The 21801-nt window shown below is 44.3% G+C and overlaps 1 protein-coding gene across 4 annotated transcripts in view; it reads right to left on the bottom strand.

Annotated features, from left to right (window-relative positions):
* Positions 1 to 21801, bottom strand: part of TNC (tenascin C) — a 152052-nt gene that overhangs the window by 89038 nt on the left and 41213 nt on the right. For all 4 annotated transcript variants that reach the window (XM_085612018.1, XM_085612010.1, XM_085611999.1 and 1 more), the window contains exons 2-5: positions 15529 to 16114; positions 5105 to 6418; positions 1304 to 1567; positions 632 to 747 (exon numbers count right to left, since the gene is read on the bottom strand). In XM_085612018.1, coding sequence (XP_085468144.1) covers positions 632 to 747; positions 1304 to 1567; positions 5105 to 6418; positions 15529 to 16006 — 2172 coding nt within the window. In that variant the 5' untranslated portion in view covers positions 16007 to 16114. The remainder of the gene's footprint in view (positions 1 to 631; positions 748 to 1303; positions 1568 to 5104; positions 6419 to 15528; positions 16115 to 21801) is intronic.

Below are 21801 nucleotides of genomic sequence, written 5' to 3' on the forward strand. Positions count from 1 at the left end.
AATTCTTGTGATGTTTATTTCTAAGGATATCCTTTCATAATATGTTGACAAACGTAATCGAGAACACATCTAGCCATTCAGGCATGTCTCAACCAGTGCTGGGACAGATGAATCCCCCACCCCGTCCCAGGAAGAAGGAGCACACAAGGCTATGCGCCGGGACTCATTCAGCTCTAAATATAGTACAGATGAGCAACACACAATTCCCTTGTAGGTTAAAAGGGGCATGTACATGACTTTCTGCTGGTGGGTACATTGAAAGAATCTGAATTACTGGCCCATTTCATGTTTCTTTCTTCACATCTTCATATAAAAACTTATGAATTTTATCCCAATGCACTTATACAGTGCTGAACTAAAGTATGTGGCACCATCCCGCCAAAAGCTCTTATTTGGGCGGGGGGGGGGGCACCCTTTTTTCCTAAACTTCCGGTCAAGGTCCAGGAAGGTCATTGTGCTCCCTCAATACAAAGACAGTGCCCATGCTGCATTTAGGACTGATCACAGCCAGCTCAAAATAAAATAAAATGAAGTCAACCTTGGTTCTAAATCTATTAAATACTTCCTTTTTGGATGGAGTTTGCCCTGAACATATTTATCACCTCATCAAAAAAGGGGACGCTGAACTTACCGTGTTGTGAATAATGAGATCCCAAGTTTCAAAGGAGATGTCCAGAGGGTCCCACTCCACCTCCACCGATGTCTCTTTGACTGATTTGAATCTCAAGTCATCAGTTGTTGGCAGATCTGTAGTAAAGAATGGAGGGTATCAAGTGGATTTGTCAGGGAAGCACAAAATGATCTGTCTGCAAATAGATCAATATGTTTGCTGATCAGAGGGGACATAAACTTGCACTAGAGTGATGCTTGAATAAGTGTCACTTAGTCATTCAGCCTGCAAACAATTTATAGAAGGCATCAAAACTCTGGAAAAGATTTTGATTCACACTATGTAATATTTCAAGAGCCATACTAACAGAGAGTGGGTGGTAATCACTTCATTGCAGCCTCTTGGAGTTTTATTTTTTTTTAATTTATCTTTTATTGAAGATCTAGTTGTGCTTTGAGGATGAAGGAGAGCAAAGTCCTATAGTAGGTATCATGTGTGCCTTATGTCTGTTTTCTTACCACAGTCCCCTCATTACAGCACTTTCTGAGTAATGTATTCTCATCCAAATGTTGTCTTAAGGATTGTGCTGTTGCAAAACTATTTTTCCCAAATCAATTATGGTGAGTAAGCAAAGCCCACCCCATGGCATGTCTGAAAACTGGCACCCTGTGCAAAGTGTCAATGTTTACTTACGGGTTGCAACTCGGGCACTGACTGGAATACTCTTCTGATTCCTTAGGATTGCAAAGACCCGGACATAATACTCCACACCAGGCTCAAGTTCTTGGATGGTGGCAGTGGTCTGGTCTCCTGCCACCCTGAAGTCCAGTTCAAGGCCACCGGGGCTGGTGGGGACGTAGGTGATTAGGTACTCTGTGACTTTCATTTCGTTCGCCCACTCCAGATTTAAAGATTGTGTTGTCACTTCTGTCACTGTCAGGTCCTTTGGAGGGGAAACTAGTAAAAGAAAAAATAACAGAAAGGAAAGAAGGTGTAATAACTGAAATATGGTATTAAATTGCCTGGGAAGTGTGGTATAAATGGCGGATCAATTTATATGTGTTTATGTATCAGTGATGGAGTTTGAGCATTGCAAAGTAGGACAACAAGTACATTTTAACACATCTATTAGAGAATTATTCAAAAATTCCCAATTTATAGAAACAAATGGTATATGCTGTTTATGGTAATATTTGGGGATGGCTATCCGAAATGACTTTCAGCATATGAGGTGGGACAGGTGACTTGATGATAACATAAGTCAATATATTCTTGGTATCTCTGATGACAAGATTGGCTGCTTAAAGGGTGGGTGCCCAGGCACAGAGCAATGTTCTTGGTTTAGACGGAGCTGAGAACATTTAGAAAAGTTGCAAAAGTATTACATTTTTTGTGGTTTTCTCCGTGATGAGTAAAAACTGCGATGAAAGCTGTAGACTAATTGTCTCATTTATTAGATGGAGCTGTAAAGCCTTAATGCCGTTTGAACTCTGTAGAGACAGCTTGCGGCAATCGCTGCATGTACTGGAGTGAGTTTTGTTAACGTAATACATTACACAAGTTGGGGAAAATAAACATTGATTCCCTGGCTGCAAATATAATAAAGGGCTCACATTGCTTGAAACATTCTGGACGGACAATATTGCAATATTGCAACAAGAAACTACAGTGCAATAGAGCAAACCATTACAAAATAACCCTTGTGGTCAGTAGCAAAATGATGCACCCCTCCCCTGTAGAATGTGATGAGGGGCACCAAGCCTCCTATATCTCACAAATATTAATTGGCCGTGGGTTAAGCAGGGGCCCACTAAAGGGTTGGGTGCCCCTTTGCATTGCATTCTGCAGCACACATACAAAGAGGAAATTGCCTTTCAACATAATTTTTGTACAGGAAGGTGTTCCTTCTGGCACAAAACCTTTTCTGACCACAACACATACACCCTTCCACTATGATGCAATGGTGTCTGCGTTGGTGCATGGCAGGATAAAGTGCTGCTATGCAAAGAGAGAGCAGAACTGCACCACATCTTTGTATATACGTGCAACTCTGTTCTCTCCGCTGCGTTGCGGGTTTTATTTGTAGACCTCAGCCAAGGTTCGAAATTGGACTATCACTGAGGCTAAAATCAGTGAGATACGTCAATAAAGGGAAACGTCTTGACAACAGTGCAGAATGCGCGACCACCTAAAGATGAACGCATTGTCCATTGTGACGTCAGCAGTCAGGTCTGATTGCAAGAGCAAATGATTAATTTCTTGTGGCAAGTCAGTTGCGAAGGAATACATTTATCATTGTAACACATTAAAAACAAGTCAAAGACTTGCAGATGTGAGTGGAAGAGATGCCAGAGTGTGAGTGCTCACTTGCAATCCCTTGAGGAGGAATCTCCCTCTTCCTCGCTTAATGTAGGACAGGTTGAACTCATCCAGCTGACAGCTGAAAATGCTGTTGCCATGGAAGCCAGATTAAGGCTTGACTAGAGCTCGACATGAAATCTGGTGTAACTGCATGTCAACAACAAAAGCATGAAAATCGGGCTTGTTACCTAATGTAATTACACGTCTGAAGCATAGGAAGGTACACTACCTGAACACTGAGTTGAGAACAGCCATGTACCAAAGCATTGGGGAGAGGATGAGGCCTAATGGCTAGGGCTGTCGGCCTCGAACCTGGGGAACCCGGTTCGAGTCTCGGCAGGTAAACTCAACATCTTGTGATTTTGGACAAATCGCTTAATCTCGATGTGCCTAACAAAAATGAATGTGTCCGTCTGTAATAAATGGTGCTCATGTAAAGCGCTCTGATACCTTCAGGTCTAGTTCGCGCTGTATAAAACTCTCAAAAAAGACATTACAGCCTATATAAAGAGAACTAAAATATTGTGAAGGGAAGTTTATGTTTACTATATTTAACTACACTTATATGTGACTCGACAATGTATATGTTCAAGATATGTAGAATAGGAGTTAAGAACAGGTTACCTACACTTACTTACAAGTGCTAATCTTCACACTAGTTCGGTCCTCGGTCTGTAAGCTGCAATATTTTGGCACGTCGATATGTACCGCATAATATTCGGACTCACAACAGCATAGGCATGTTACTGACAATCTGGAAAACATGTTATCTATGTTGACAGCCACATGCCAAGGCGGGAAGAGTTGCGCTTGCAAGAGGGCTCTGAGAACCTCATCCTTGGGCTCACAGGAGAAAATTAATGAATGCGCTTTTTAAAAATCCTCTTGCCGTTGATTGACGTACTTGTGCTGTAGGGACGGCAGTTTTGTTTATTTCAATAAAGTGTAATCAAGGCACGAGATCATTTCCAGAGCTCTGTTAGTTTGCTCTGTACAGACGCCTCTTTGTTCAGCCCTGTCTTGGCTCTGTCCCAAACTGTAGTCAATTACTAGCGCTGTTCTGCTATTTTATTAGTCTAATGTGCTATTTTATTGCAATATCCAAAGGCCAGGGCTGTGCCATGTGTTTAATATGTGTTAATTACCTGGGGGAGGTCTCGTGGTACTTTCAACAGGGCTTGCTTCTCATACACTCCCCAGAACTGAGAGGCGAGGATATTACATGCCCTGCTTATCGGGTATTACACAAGAGCTGATTTCCAGTTTGTAATATGTAAAAATAAGCATCTGGAAAGTAACACCGGATCAGTTTACTTCGTAAAATTAAATTGGTGTTTTACTCCTATGTGGTTTCTTTATACCTGGCCTCCTGGTTTGAGTGAGCATTGACAAGTGGCATGAGAGCACCTGAAGTGACCTACATCACTGACTGTGGACTCTCAGTAGATTGTGTTACTGCCCACTTTGATATTCTGGCCCCCAGGTGCTTGTGGGAGGGGTATCTTCTGGCCTACATCAAAATCACCTTTATCGGTATAGATGCAAAGAATGAGATTGACTTAGCCGTGAAAGTAAAAGGTTACTATATGGATGAAGTTTGGAAAAAGTTTGTTCCTGTCTGAGTCTCCTAAATGTCTTTATATTTTCAGCTAAGCAGAGCTCTCTGTGATGCCAGATTGAATTATGACCCTGACTTCCTGTTAAAGAGGCACACAGACAACTATTATATTATGTTTCATTGGCATCTATGGAGTTGAATACTATAAGAAAGGTGAAAGATGCTTTAAAAACGCAGCTTTATAGACGTAGATAACAGTCGGACTGGATTTTTGCATTTTACCAACTCAAACTAGAAGAGTGGGACATTAAACAATTTACTCACAGAAGACTATATTTTCACTTTGTATCGGATAGCAGTTGATCAACCACTGTCCTCACATTATTGCAGTAATCCTTTTTCCAGGAAGGGATGGGCTTGCGTTAAGAGACAGTCTATGCATTTGCGGCACTGGCCTGTGCACCATCTGAAGGAATGGAGCCCTCCCTGTCTTAAACACTTCAAAAGAGTACACAATGATGCATTTTGTAGATCATTAAACAAATGACGTGAAATGAACAGTAACTGTTACCTACCTTCAGAGCAGTCTACACCCAAGAAGCCTTCTTCACAGACGCATTGGCCATTGACGCAAAGGCCCCGGTCATTGCAGTTGTTCAAGCAGGCCAAGGAGTCACAGTTCTCTCCAGTGAAGCCTTCATCGCACACGCATTGTCCATCGACACAGCGTCCACGATCATTACAGTCATCAGGACACCGGAGCTCACTGCAGTCTTCACCTTTGAAGCCGTCATCACAAATGCACTGTCCGTTGACACACCGGCCACGGTTCTTGCAGTCGTTTGGACAACGCAGTTCACCACAGTTTTCTCCCATGAATCCTTCGTCGCACACGCACTGACCATTGACACAGACACCACGGTTGTTGCAGTCATCTGGGCATCTGAGCTCACCACAGTCTTCACCTCGGAAGCCTTCATCACACACACACTGGCCATTGACACATCGGCCACGGTTGTTACAGTCACCAGGGCATCTTAAATCTCCACAGTCTTCACCCATGAAGCCTTCGTCGCACACGCATTGGCCGTTGACACATCGGCCGCGGTTGTTGCAGTCATTGGGGCATCTCAATTCAGAGCAGTCTTCACCCATGAAGTCTTCTTTGCACACACATTTTCCATCGACACATCGGCCACGGTCATTGCAGTCATTGGGACATCGCAATTCACTGCAGTCATCACCTTGGAACCCATCATCACAGACGCAGAGTCCATTCACACATCGACCATGATTATTGCAATTGTTGGGACATGTCAGTTCACCACAGTCCTCCCCTGTGAATCCCTCATCGCAAAAGCAGACTCCATTGACACAACGGCCTCGGTCAAAACAGTCATTGGGACAGATCAGTTCACTGCAGTCATCTCCTGTGAATCCTTCGTCGCAGACGCACTCATCCTCCACACAGCGCCCACGATTGTTGCAGTTGTTGGGGCAGCGCGGCTCACTGCAGTCTTCACCAGTGAAACCTTCATCGCAGACACATTGCCCGTTCACACACTTTCCAAACTCGCTGCATTCAACTGGGCAGATCTCCTGGCTGCAGTACTCCCCGCCATAACCTTCGAAGCATACGCAGATGCCATTGACACACCTTCCTTGATCGTTGCAGTCGTCGGGGCAAGTGAGTTCACTGCAGTCCACACCAGTGAAGCCTTCATCACAGATACATTTACCATTTACACATTTTCCTCTGTTGTGGCAGTGGCCTGGGCATTCTGATTCTGAACAGTTGGGTCCTGTCCAGCCAGGCTCACAGATGCAGCTGCAGGTCTCAGTGCTGTAATTTCCTCGCCCGTTGCAATAAGGCTTTGTATCCACTGCACCTATGGGTATAAGAATAGAATACAATCTGTTACTGGGAAGAGGATGGGTGAGAGTGTCTCCTGGGATTAATATTAAAACATGGTACACATTTTCGATTCCAGGTACAAATATTTTGTTCACTCTACAATTATTTCCATGCAATGGGCTCATATTACTCACCTGGAGTTGGGTGAAAATTTAGCTCTTCACCTGGCCTTTCCTGACTTCCTTTTCGGTAAATGCACTGGGGTAGAAAGGGTAGCGAGCTCTTAACGGACCATATTTATATTAGGCACCCAAATAAAAGATGAGTTTAAAAAATGATATTTCTCCCTGTTTCTTTCAAAGAGCGGTTAAGAAGTGGATGCCCAAAGTATCCTATAGTATTCTTCTTGCCAAAGGATTAATGACTACACTTGGGATAAAGAATAGTCCTTCACCCGTTTTAAGGAACTGCTTTTTTTTCTAGTCCACATTCTGGCCTTAAAGTTTATAATCACTTCCCTGGTCGTTTTTAGGTCTCGCCTAGGAAGTGCGTGCACTGTCTCTCTGAGACTTCAAGTAATCTATATGTTGGGTGAAACTCCACCTATTGCCGGGTAATATCTCCTGCTGCTCGCCATTTGTTTAACATTGGCATATCTCTTGTTAGCTGGGTTTTGATCAGATACTGACTTCCGTTTAGTCCGGAAGCAGCAGCGCCTAACTACTGTTTTCGTCCACTTTTCTGTTTGATGTGTGTTTGAGGGGAACTTTCTTTTACGTTTTTTGCAACCCAGCATGCTGAGTTGCAGGTAATATAGGAGGTAAACAATAGCAGCCGCGCGCATTTATATTCTTTATGCCCGTGTCAATATTGCAGATTTTTTAAAGCAGGGCATCAGTTGGACTTGTTAGGTCAGTCGGAGTGGCACAGCTGTTTACGGCAAGACCTGATGAAGCCGCGCAAAGGACTGCCCATGCTCATCAACTGCTTTGTAAATTTGATAGCTGACAAACACAAACATAGCTGCTTCGCTGTGGCGCTCGTTTTTGTCTCCCTTTTCGCTGACCCACGCTCGCTCCCAAGCAAGCCCATCCAACGCTTATCGGGAGTATTTTTACGCGAAAGCCATTGTTTGCCCCCAACACGCTATTAGCCTCCAGTCCAGTGTGCCAGGACATCCGTGTTTGTTGGGAGTTATTCTCGGGGCGACGAAGTGCATTAGCAGCCGCTGGGAGTGCTTTAGCTCTTTGAAACAACAGATCGCTTGTTAATTATCGCAGACGTTTTATTTGGCACCAAAGTCCACACCAGACTGGAACGAGAGCAAGCCAGGGGTGTGGGCCCGCTTTATTATATATTTCTCTTCCCCCGTATGCCAAAGCCGTAATGCTGACAAAGACAAACAATATAGCACAAGGCGCGTTTATCCCTGTACACCCCTCTCTCCTGCTGATGTCTGTGGAGTGTGGACACAGGTCCCTCACAGAGTTCCCCAAAAAGGCTTGCCTTCTAATTCGACATAAGGTGACCACTGCCTGCGAAACTTTGAGATCTAAGTGGGCTGTTTCCTTTTTTAAGAGACAATTAAAGGGCTAGAGCAAGTAAGCATTGGAGTGGGCGTTACGCCGATGTTTTGCAATCTCAACATATGGCTATTTATTTAATTTAATTTTTGCAATTTTATATAGTGCGGGCATGGCCCGAAGGCATCAGCGCTCTTTACAACAGTAGCATTATACAAGGGTACAGCAAGTTACAGTTACAATACTAACGTTCAGACATTTGCATCGGTAGCTGCGACTATGACAAATGCAGCCATTGGACAAGGGATGTACACACTTCAGGCATCATTTAAGATGTTGGGGACACAGAGTGAAGGTATATAATTTCAAAATCCCGCAGACTATTTTTCAAGAGTACCATTGCAGTGGCAAAGTACAGCGTCTAAAGTGACTGAGACAAATATTAACTTCATAGTCAAGTCAAGCACACCTGCAGCTATATCTGTGGGACAAACTCTGCCACAAACACAGATCGAGATGTGCTTGCCCTGAAGGTCATCATTGCACAGCATTCCTAGAGGAAACATACTCAACCTCTTACAGATGACTTTGAATGTCAAAAGTTCAAAAATGTGAGAGAGGAACTTTATGTTATTCAAGAAGACATTATATTACGAAATTCGATAATTGTCATTCCCAAGAGTCTGAGACAACAAGTCATTGAACTAGCACACAAGGGTCATCATGGCATTGTTTCCACTAATAGAGCTCTCTGAGAACGACTGTGGCTTCCTCTCCTTGATGGAAGAGTTGAAAGAGAATTAAAGGTGTGTCATTTTTACAACAGCTTTTTACCCAAAACAACACAGCATCCATTAGTTATTTCTGATCTTCCGAAGCAAGTGTGGGAGAGGATTACTGTTGATTTCTTTGGAACCCTAAACAGCAGACATCATCTCATGGTAACAATTGATGAGAACTCATGATTTCCCTTTGTGGAATACCTATCATCAATCCCGATTGACAAAATCATTGGGACATTAAATTACATTTTTGCAACATGGGGTGTTCCCTCCATTCTAAAGATTGACAACGGCCCACCTTTCAATAGCCAAGAGTTTAAGGACTTTCTCACTAATACGAATGTTAAACATCAGAAAATTGCACCTTTCTGGCCACAGGCAAATGGTGTTATCGAACAACTCACGGGTACCCTAAAGAGAGTAGTTCAGTGTTCTGATTACAGATCAACTCCCCGCCACCTTGATCTTTTGGTGAGCCACAGGAACAAAATTGCCACAATGGACCACTAATAGGTCGGCAGATGCTGACTTCATCCATACAACAGATTCCTTTCACAAGACCAGAATAAAGACAAATGCTGATAAACTACAATGTGGTTAGGACACAGTTTTCAAGGAAGGATCCCGGGTCCTGGTAAAAAACAAACAGAAACACAAGTCTAAAGCTCTGTTTGATGCTAATCCACTGAGGGCTGTGATGAGCAAAGGACATATGGTGACCAGTCAACATCCCGGAAAGTCCATCTTGAGAGACTCATCAAATTTCAAGCATCAGCCTCGATGTTTGTCGGCTCTAGATGTTCAAAGTGAGAGATGTTCTTCTGAGAGTCCGAAAAGCCCAATTCATACACCTGCCTCTGCATCACCTGTACCCGAGGTAAGCCTCTCTCCTACGCCTCATCAACCTCACATGACGAGATCTGAAACATTGGTTAGAGCGCCTTGGTGGCTCATCGAGGAACTATAATGCATATATGTAATATTTGTAGTTTTTATTTAACAAAGAGGGAAATGTAGTGTCTTGTAAAAATGAGTAACAGGATCTTTCTGGTCTTTGATGGACTCCGTAGGAGAATGACGTAATTGGTTGGGTATGTCTGGGTGTGGCTAATACAGTTTATGACGCAGTGTGGGCTGTTAACGGCTGCACGCCCAAGAATAAAGACGTGCACTACAGAGCTTTGTGTGTGGCTTTGTCATTTGCATGCTACTGGGCTGGGGAGGATGCTACACCTGGGATTGTGTGAAATCACAATGCCTTGCAGAGGATGGTTTAACAAGGAGAAAAGTCTTATCTTCTCCCTGTTATTTCCTGTTTTTATGTGTCCTGCATTCTGCAAAACATAGAAAGAGGAACATGCCTCGAGAGATTGTTTTTGTGCATGAAGGTATTCCTTCCTTCACAAAGACAATTCTGCCTGTAACACAGGCATCTCTGAGCTGTGATGCAAGGGTGCCTTTATTGGTGCTAGGCTGCCTGCCAGTGTTATGAGAGAGCAGTAGTGCACAATATCTTAGTAGGTCTGGTGCATTTCTGCTCTTTCTCTTTCATGCAACACAGCACAGAAAGTTGCCTTGCTACACTGCATTGCGTGAAAGGTTAGTAAATCTGGCCTCAGGTGCTGGTGGAATAATGAGAAATAACAAGTTGATTAGGAAACCAGGCATTAGACAATTAAATAAAATAGGACCAACTTGAAATAAAATATGGCAACGGTGGTTAGTGAAAGAAGAGAAAATTAGGTGAACTAGTGGCAACAGGAAATTAGAGCGAGATAGCTATTTTGGACTTCTTAGAACATGAAAACTCAGAAGATGTTAGCCACATCTGAAACATGAGGAGAGGGAAGGAGTTGCTATTTTTGTAGATCTTTGCTCAACTTCCTACAGCACAACTGCGGTGCAACAATTCACTTTTACAGCTGATGGCTGAATGAGCAAAGAGACTGGTATTCTTTCTCTGCTCTGACGGGTAATCCTTCTTAAAAACACAGTGAGGATTCAATTGGCAGTGAGGCAAATTTTCTTTCTCACTCTAGGCATGATGCATTCACAGAGAGGTCTAAGGTTTAACACATCTTTTCTGACCACCCGAGTGTAAGGCCATGAGCAAGAGCCCAAACTGGAATACCTACCAGAGGGAGTTCCTCCCAAGAAATCCAAAATATTGAAGTGGTACGTGAGTTTGAACAACACTACGATCTAACTCCTTTTCGCTTCTGAATTGAACCATGATTATGTGAGCAAAGGGACTCAGTAGTTAATTTTGATCCAAGCGGGCCAGCCACAGTTAACCCAACATATTTAGGAATGACTACATGTTTGGAGCGTTTTTCTCACTAAAACTACTTCTGCTGCCATGGTGGTGGCACTTTCAGCAAAACTTAACAATATGGGATGCCCTAACATGCCAATGGGGGTGGGGGACCAGACTGTATTTTCTTCAGTTTTCGAAGAGGAACCCAAAAAAGTGTGGGGTTATTTTTAGAAAATGAAGAAGGAATGTCTGGACTTGAAGGTAGAAATCTCCCAATGTGTAGGTAGGTGTCTTTGGTTGTTTTCTTCTGCCTTGGATTACCATGATGTGAATGGTGCCCTGAGACAGAAAATAAATGGTGGATACAGCATTGAAGTAACTGCCTTAATTTTAGTAGGCCTCTGGAACCACATCAGCCAGAGAATGTCAGGCAGGATAATGTTTCTAATGAGCCAGTTGTGGCCTCATTGTCAGAAACAGATCTCTTCTCTGCCTGTAAATAATGTGGATAAACCAAGAGAGATGCACAGGGCATCCGTCAATCATTGGTGGACGTCATGTTACGGCTCAGCTCAAAATGAGGTCGTAAATTGATACTCATCATCAGAGGAGTCATGCAAAGGACCTTCCTGCATTTAAAGAGCATAGCAACGAAATTCTAATAGTCTTTGAAGTCCATCACCAAGAAAAAAGAGCAGTATTTGAAAGTGCAGTAAGGTTATAATACCATTTTCCTTCTGGAAATGAATGCCTCAGAAAGACCAGTACGTTTTCGATTTCATGGGCTGGGGCTGGGGCTGTGGTCTGCAGCAACGGCCCTTTGCTATTGTCATGTTTGTAGGCTGCTGCCATGATACATTGATAATTGTTTATACTGCATAAGCAGCCATGCACATTCTTTGGTAATTATACACATCTAATTGTAGATGCATGTTTTTTGAAGTAGTACTTTTGGTTGTTGATATAATACTTTAAAAAAGAGGTGGGATCGTGGTTAAATTGTTGGCTGTTGTTAGACCCGGCTTCCTGGGCACAAGGGATTTCAGGGGTTACTGCGCTCCAATCGCATCAACTGGAGTGTTTCCAGTTGGTGTCCTAGGGCCTCAGTACTAGTGGACCCAAAACTGGATAACCAAGTACTCCTCTCCAGCACTTGACTCTCTCAGGGTAGCGAGACAGTTCACACTGTACTACCAGCTGATAGAATCAATGTCCATTCAGTGCTTTACTTTTTATAAAAGAAAAGCACTTTAATACACACAAGAGAACCATACTACCCATAAAACTATAATAGACAGTGAAAACGAGATGTCTCCATAACCCTCTAGGCCAATGTTCTGACCCCAAACAGTATTATAGTGCCTAGATGCTAAGCACTATAAAAACACAGTTGACATATAGATACACAATTAACATTGCATATTACAGACCATGTTGCACAGGGTTGCTCTCATTCGCCAGAGCCATGATAATCCTTGTATTGAAATGATATCGTTTTAGCATTTGATTTGAAGTCAAATGTCCTGGATCAGCCCTTAACCAACCACCTAACGAAACAGAAGTGCCTGCCCTGAGCGAGGCCACAGTTCTAGTGGCATCAGGGATCTGACCACGGGTGCGTGATATCTTGGTTCAGTTTGCTCGATTACCACTAGTCCAGTAGCCACTGGCTATCTGTAGGAGGGTTGTGGCTGGCCAGAGTGCCAGTGCACACTGATATCCTCAGATCTCACAAAACAAAAGGTGGGGGGGCTGTACCACCGGACACCCTTCAGGGGCTACAGATTGTAACTAGAATTTCCACACAGGCTCCCACAGCATAGGGGAGGGGACTGGGCAAAGCGATCTCACCTTCAAGGACTGAGATCAAGCTTCCCCATCTCCCTCTGTCTTCATTGATGTGCTGCAAGCTTCCTTATCTTGAGCAGCTGTCTGCAATTTCATTGTTCAAAGCACTAGCTCCACAAGCCTCACAGGAACAGCTGGTTCTCTGCCCGATGCTGCTGATGCTCTTGCTCCTTGTCAAACTTTGCAGCATAATCCATCAGTAATAGAGAAAACTTCCTCAAATTCCAGACACGGTGAGCAAGCTTCTTATCTTGCCTTCACACCTCGGGCCATGAATAGCTTCCTCAGGCTGACCCTGTGTAGGGTCACTTCTTCAGAATCGTAGACCAGTCATGAACCCCCACTGACCACTAAGACCAGACTTTTATCCCCTCTGATTGATAGGCTGATCCAATCAGAGAGTCTGCTACTTTTGAATCCTGTGTGCCCCCCCAATCCTCAGGCACATATGTGGCATGTTCACTGCGTGTCCAACGCATGCAAAACATAACGTACTGTCTTCCCTACTACAAGCTGAGACCATTCCCCTGAGAGAAATTTTAATTACCTCCAGACCAGGGGGGCCTGACCATCACACAACAGAAAGGGTCCCCCCTAGCAGAGTTAGTGCAGCTAAACACAGATTAGAGTAAGTGTTTACCCCTAGCCCACCAGGCTTCTCTGAGGAATAGTGAGTGGAATGGGGGAGCTGGAATGTCCAGCAGAACAGCTCACATTACACTCAATGGCTCAACTTACCATCCTTCCCCAGTACACCCACGGGCTCTCAAATATATGTCAGGTTGACAAAGGCAACAGGACCGCAGGCATGGCAGACTGCACATGCTTGATCAGGAGTGGGCTAGGGGGCTATCCTACTTAGAATACAGTGATACCTTGACTATAGATGTATTGCTGCCACCACTGTAAGTCTACCACCACCTGGTAAGAGAGGGCATATGCATACCCCCCTCTCGACCTCAGTTCCAAGCTCTAGGGTTTCAATCCATGTAAACAGGGGACATGGATGATTGTCATGTTCACTGAGGAAGGGATCTAGAAACCATAAAGTAACTTTTAAGTGACTTTCTTGGAGATAAGCATATGGCAGGGGAAGCACACTTTGCAGAGACATGCAGAAGACTTCCATCCCACCAGCTGTCAATACAGCAGATCTGAATTTTAATCTTGTTATCACCATGTTATCACACTCTTTGATCCTATGCAAGTCATGTTATCTCCCCTACGCTCAGTTTCCCTTTAGGCAAAAATGTAGTGCTCTGAAATAAGGGTTAACCTCCAAATGCTCTACATACAAAGTGGAGATTTTTTATGACGTATTCATCCTCTCCTTTTTAAGTCTTGGTTACAGACAGCTTTTGCTGTCTGTTAAGAGACCTTTTGTTTCCAATCTTTACCAAATACTTAGAGTGAGCTTTGGGACAGACCATTGCTCAGAATTGGTCTGCTCAAATTTGGTCTGCTCATGAGTAGGGGGCCTTCCTCCCATTTCTCGTGTTTGATCTGCAAAGGAGCGTTTCGGTATCACGGTGTTCTGACTGGATGTGTTGTAAAAAGGATTGGCAAAACCAAGAGTTCAATCGCTTAGAGCTGAGAACAATTGGATTTGCCAAAGCTTTTTTTAAACAATTGTTGTGGTATCATTCAGCCTAGCATATTATTCCTCATCCTCATGCCCTGACACTGATTGGTTGTGGTATAAGTTATTGTCATGTTGAGGTTATCGTCTTCAACAGGTAAACCCTTTTTTGGAGGCTCCTTATATGACTTCGACTCAAACAAATCAGAGCCTTTGGGGTCATATCCAATCTTGAGTGAACCAAGTTTGTAAAAGAGAATCAGATAATTGGAAAGCAAAATGTACTTATGGCGTCAGTGCAAAATATCTGTACAAAATGGCAGAAAAACCAATTACTTCATAACCTTTCCAGTGTGCATGACAAATGTCATCAGGGGCAAGACGCCAGTCAACCTATGAAGCAAGCTGGATAGAACTCCTACCGTTATGGGGGCATTAAAGAAATATCTCCCAGACACCCAAGTTCAGGTGAGCTGCCATCAGGTGGTATGGATGAATGGCAAAAGTATACGGTAAGGATGTGTATTATTTTTGTTCCACTGTAGTGTTATTATGAGTTAATATGATGCTACATCTCTTACTCAGAATATTGATTGATACAACTATATATGGACTGAAGCCAGAACATGAAAGAATAACACCAGCAAAATAAGACAGGGCTAGACAGGTGTCAGTGGGTAACAAGCGAGGACCCTTGCGCGCACAGGTGTATTGTGTGTTTAGGAGAGAGCAGTTGGAGTGTATTAACAGACAGAAGCTAGAGTGGGGAGGGACTGAATAGTAGCCCCTCCATGATTGGGTTTAATTTATTATATTTCAGAAAAGTGTAGGACCGTTTCATGATGTAGGAAACAAGTTCATTAATTTCAAAGATACGTCACGGCAACATTATGCTCCTACTGCAAAAAGTTGGCACAGTCACAATTATAAAAATAGTTCCAAAGGTATTTGCTCTGTTTTAAAGAAAACAGTAGTAATGAAAAACTGTTCTTACAGTCACTTCAACCCCTGTATAAAATGTCTTGGTGACGCCATATTGGCACCACCAGGAAGTTTGCAATACAAGCAACGCGCACACACACACAAACATAATGCTATTTCAAACCCTACCATCCTTGACCAATAGTTAGCAATGAGGCTCTTCGTTAATCTTACCTTCAGCAGTCTGGCTACCGCCACAGCAACCAGCACCACTGGTACACTGCTCCCGTAGAGAGGACACCAGCCCCTCCAGCTCCTCTAGTCGGCTCAGCAGGTCCTTAATATCAGGGGCAGCCGCACAGCCGCAGGCCCGCCGCGGGATGTTGATACGATGCGTAAAGACTATCTGGTTATTCCCATCTACGCTGTGTTCCTCTTGTTGGCTCCCCGGCTCTGATAGGGGCTTCTGACCTGCGCCCCCAGACTCTGGGTCCAAGTCCACAGAACACAAGGACCCCATGGGCAAGTTAATGTTGTAGACATGATTAAACACAACAGGCTGGTTGTCCTCTGGCAGGGTGACGTTTGAGGTCAACCCACTCTCCCGCTTCTGGCGGATGATCTTTTTAATGAGCCCGCCATCTGAGTGGTGGCACAGCAGAGCGAGCGTGAGGCAAGCTAGGACCCGAGAGCAGCGCCCCATGGGCTCCATGACTTCCTGAGAGGGCTTTATGTGGAATGTCCTTTGCACTCACTGTGGAAGATATATCTGGCGGATGGCCTTGTAAGAATCTTGATTTTCCTTCTAAGGCAGATGTTCCTGTAGAAACAAAAGGAAGATCATGTGTTTTAAAAAACAAATACCATAAAAGAGACCAATGGACAGTAGTGGAAAGAGGAAGGTGGACAGGGAAGGAAAGATTGATGGAGCAAGAGAGGGACAAAAGAGGAGAGAAAGAGGCAAAGACAGACGGATTGGTAGAAAGATCATGTAATAAACGAATTTGTGCAAGTATATGTTGAACAGTTTCATTGTCCCTGCCCCCCATCCCCTTCTCATGGACGGATGACCTGAGGAGGACGAATATATGCTGGTTAGCTGCTGCCTCCATTGTTAATTGTTGACTTGTTGATGTTTTCCATGCTTAAAACAAGGATCCTGCAACATAGTCTCACACCACAGCATGCGCACCAGAGCTCTGACGCACATGGTTGAGATTTCCTCCAGGGTTACCCGCTGCAGAGGGCCAGGGCCTCAACTGTTGGGTTACTGAAATGTGTGTTTCCATTTTTTAACTGGCTATACTGGAATGTAATGCTATGGTTACGTGGAGCCAGTATGTAGGCCTTCCTATTACATTGCATACTGTGAGACTGTTGAATAAAAAACTAGTTTGAAATAAAAATATGCTGAGCAGTGAAGAGAAGTAATTATTTTAAAAAGTGCCTTTCGTCATTTATATATTTTTTATATTTGCATGATTTTGTAAAGAAGAAATCCAAAGGGGATGTAAAATAGATAGAAGTGTGTACAACAGGAATAAATACATTACAATACAGTAGGGTCGTAGGTGCTCAGAGTTAGATGGCCCGAACCCTTACACAGACATAAGTACCATTGACAATTCGGTAGGACTGTTACAGAGGATAAGAAATGCAAGCATTGGGTTCATTCCCCCCCACCTGAGAGGGCAGCAAGGGGCGCGTCGATCCAAGGCATCAGCGATCTTTTGGTTTCAAGTTCCAGATTTACGCCTTTACTTCAAGGAGTAGAAATAGTAACGCTGTAGCCCTTGCAGTTAACTTTCCAAAAGTGACCACCACCATGAAAAGGACACCAGCGGCCCTTGGTTAAAAGGAACCTGTGTCAGATGTAGGCGAGTTGAACACAAGTTGGTCGCACACTGTAGGCGAGGGCGGCGTCACGAAACTTGAGCGATCCCACCAGCAAAGTACATGGAGGGGTCCCCGAGTCCAGACTCACGGAGGCCAAGGTACTGTGCTGAAGGGGGCCCCCTGGAGGTCACACTCTCCCTCCCCCCTCCCCACCCAGTGCCTTTTTTACGCAAGTACGACATAACACCAGTGCTTTAAATGGGCTGGTACTGTCCGGTACGGAGTACCTGCACTTTTTTATTTCAAGAGGGAGAGTACCGGCACTACTCAAGAGAAATGCTATACTTTTAATTGGAGGGTACCGGCACTTCTCAGAAACAAGCAGGTACTCTGGTACAGAGTACCTGCACTTTTATTTTTTCATTTCAAGCACTGCATAACACCAACGACTTCTTCGATGAGAAGGACACCAGATCACGCCTCAACAGTAGGGAACTTCAGTAGAGCAAACACATGATATGACCTCCTAGGAAGGCACGGTGGAATAAAAGCTAAATAAACAACTACATGGAAAGTTAAACATGAAGTAAAGAGTTCGGTCACGAATCAGCAGGAAGGGGGGAAACCGTTCAGTCTGTGGAAGGGCTGTGGCCCAGGGAAGAGCAGGACACGCAAACAGCACCACTATCAAAAGCCTGCAGTGCTGCACGAGCCTACATCAGGGCGTCGTGAACGTCCGCCCCGCTTTAGCAGCTACAGCGGGGGCGGTGTTATTTTTTCAGCCTCTTCTGTCTTCAGCTCGGCAGACAAAAGCTCCTTGTTAAGGCTGGAATATAGCGTCAACAGAAGGGCAAGAAGGAGCGAGGAAAAACGATTCTGGGCAAATAGAACATGGAAAGAAAGAAGGAACATTGGAAGGGAGGGTGAAAAGAAGGATGTATGGATGAATGGGTGGATCAGTGAAATGTGAATGAGTGCGTGAAAGGATGATTGAATGAAACGTGAAAGAATGGCGTACTAAAGGGATGGATGGATGGATGACTGAATGGATAGGTGATGAAGAGGTGAAAGGATTGACGAATAAAGGGATGGATGAGTGGGTGAAAAGATGAGTGAATGGATCACAGAGTTGATGGATGGATGACAGAGTGGATGGATGGTAGGGTGGATGGATGGAAGAGTGGATGGATTAATGGACGCAAAGTGTATGGATATATGGCAGAGTTGAGGAATGGATAGACGGCATCCCAGAGGGCAGGGATGGATGTATAGATGGATGGACGAGTGAATGGCAGAGCGAATGGATGTATGTATGGCAGAGTGGATGGGTGGATGGCAGAGTGGATGAATCAGTGGATGAATGGCAGAATAGGTGGGAGAATGAATGGATTGCAGAGGGGATTGATGGATGCTAAATTTGGAAGAATGAATACAGAGTGGGTGGATAGGAGGATAGATGACAGACTGGGTAGATGGATGGATCGATATATGGATGGATGATGGATGGACAGATGGATGGATGGCAGAGTGGATGAACTGATGGATGGCAGAGAGGATAGATGATGACAGAGTAAGTGGATGGATGGATGGATGGATGGATTAAACGGTGGCAGAGTGGATGGATTACAGATTGCATGAATGAATGGGTTGATTGATTGATGATGGATGGCAGATTGGATTGATGAGTGGGTGGATGGATGGATGAATGAATGGATGGAAGATGGAATGGGGAAAGGCTGAATGATGGATGAAAGAATAAATGGAAGACAGAATGCAAAGCTGAAATAGTGGACATCAGCAGGTGGATGGAACGGTGAAAGAATGAATGGATAGATGCAAGAATGGAAGAGACAATGAAGCTGTTCTAGCGAGGGTTTGGCTCACTTGCTTTGCTTGCTTGGTGGCATGAGTGCTTTAGTTCAAGGTTTGGGCTATTTTAATTTTCAGGCTACTCCCTTCCCCTACATCATTATTTTATGAAAATTAAACAGGTGAGGAGTGACTATTTTTTCCTGAGAAAAAGGTAAGGCCCTCGCTTGACTAGTTATTTTGTGTGTTAGTACCGCACTTCGTAAATGTGTATACTGTTAGGTGTGTCATTACTGCCTGGCTCTCAGTTCTGCACCTCTAGATGTGTAATAGCACAGGAAGACCACACTTTCCCTTTTCCATGCTCCAGATGTTGGAATGTGCATTATTTTCACCAAATACATTGCAGTGTATTTTACCTAGCTAAACGTGTGCATTGTAAACATGCTTTATTACATCAAAAGTTGTAATTCTAATTTAGGGACATACTCCTGCTTACATAGAAATTGAGATCACTGGCTCTATATGAATGAGGGCTACGCTTCTAGTTACATTGGGAACAGTAAACACAAATGTTATTGAACACAAATAGAAAATCACAGCTCAAAGAGCTAAATGTAGGAGAGATGAAAGACACACCATTACTTGAAGAGACACCCTTTTCTCAGATGTAGTAGATAAACTTTGAGAGCAACACTTGCAACATTCAGCCCTCCTTTGTCTCCGTGGAATCTCTTTCTGGAGTGAAAACAGCCCCAGTTTATAGGCATTTCATTTGAGAGTACCCACACTTATATGGGTCCCCATGGGTACCACCTCATTCATATAAAGATGAAGGAACAACAATTTCCTGTCGCTCTGTTGCATATAAACAGTTTTTGGCAGTATGTTGCTTCTAAGAAGACCCACCTTTAGTGCCCAGGCTTGCCTTGCTACCTGGTCCCGTCACCCCACTGCCTCAAGCCAGGCTTGGGCTACATCGTGTCTCCTCGGTGCTTTTAATCTCTTCAACCCTGCCAGTGTTGGACTGGACTTTGAGGCAGACTGGCACTGCCAGGTGTGCCCGCTTTAAAGGGAAAGCGTGTGTGCTCTTTTTTCTGGTCCTGTTAGGCCAAATGGACCAAAAATAGGGCCCACAAATTATGACCCTTTAGGAGATTGACTGCCTGGTAGTGCTAGACTGACAGACTGCCTGGAATCCCAGTTCAACAGTGCCCCTGTCCCGGCTGGCCCTGTCGTTTGGCATCTCAAAGCCATTTTTGTTACCAGGGCCCTGTGACTGAGAGGCTGACCGCTGTTTTACGCTGCATTCTGGTACCCTCTCCATAAACCTGCGCTCTTCGCTTTCTGTCCTGCTTACAGGTGTTGTTGGGAGGCTCAGCTTTGTAGAACAATCATTCTGTTGTGCTCAGTGGCCTTCTTTTATGGAATAACTCTTTTTATTTGGGTTTACACTTTTCACATCGGAAAGATATCACATTAGACCTGTCCACAGTAGCCAAGAGAAAATGTAGTATTTGTATACAATAGACACAGCTGAATGTCTACAACCCGGAGGCTGGCAGCGAGAACAGTGAGCAATAAAAGGCTATTTATCCAAAGAATGCATTGATATCTCAGTCTCTTTGGGCCAAGTCTTGTGAAACTAAAAGAAGAAAGAACTTCAGGCAGATAAATTTATCAACATAAGCAGGAACTTGAAAATATGCAAGGAGGAAAAGTCCACTGAAAGGAAACCCCGGAGGTAAATCTGGATTATCCGGAGGGGACATTAGGGGGGGGGAGGTGGGATGTGAGACCAAGGTGAGTCGCCGTGGGATCCCAGACCCTCAGAGTTGTCGCCGTTACGGGGGAGGAGTATAGCCTCCATGTCCTGTCCTGCGACAGTTTGGTCCATGAATGACCAGTGTTTGTCTGAGAGGGGACGACTCTATTCCAGAGTGGCCTTCTTTTAAGCCCTTGCACCTATTCCCAACTAAGCTTCTCTGAAAACTGCTAGCATGCACCAGTGGTCTGCAACCCTGATGGCCTTTTTCGCAGTCTTCCAGCACGTTGCCCCCGAATCAATTTTGTTCCTTCATCACCAGAGGGAAAATGAAACTACTGTGTTCGTACACCCAGTGCTTAACTTAGGAAAATATAAGTGCCAGGGTCCAGGGTATTCCGCTGCAGCTGGCATCAACCACAGCTCCCGCCACTGCTGCAAATGGGAGTGCCAGCATTATCTACTAACCATTACACTTAAACAAGAGTGACATTTTGGACTATTCCAAGTAACCCCACGCCGTAGGGGTGGCACAGAAGTGCTTTTTTTAATACATATATTTTTTTGTATATTGAGCTACTGAACGCTCTTGACTGACACGTTCTCCTACAAAAATAAGCTAAAAGCACCACCATGTGATATACTTAAATAAATAAGTGCCAGGGTTCAAATACAAGTGACCATGGCAAACACAAATTAAGCACTGAGACCGTGCACCCCTTCTATGTCCTGCCAATAGGCTCTTCGGTTGCTACCGGGTCCCCAGCTGAGTTATGGCTTTGGCCCCCTGATGTCTGCTGCGATGGATTGTCCGTCATTTAGAGGAGGTCCTCAGTTTACGATCATTCCATAGAAAACAAGCATTGGCATAGCCAATAGGTCTCGCCTTTGGGACCTTATAAGTGTTTAGCCATGCAACAGTTGCGTAACTAAATACTTATAAGGTCCCAAAAGCGAGACCTAATGGCTATGCAAAGCGGCCGTGTGGCCCCGAAAGTGAAAGTGATCGCGATCGGGATTACGATCAAACATCAAAGCGGCCGTGCGGCCGAAAGTGAAAGTAATCCCGGTAAAACGCGGCTCGCGCACATGCACTG

Source organism: Triturus cristatus, chromosome 1_2 (genome assembly GCF_964204655.1).
Source record: "Triturus cristatus chromosome 1_2, aTriCri1.1, whole genome shotgun sequence".
Classification (NCBI taxonomy): domain Eukaryota; kingdom Metazoa; phylum Chordata; class Amphibia; order Caudata; family Salamandridae; genus Triturus; species Triturus cristatus.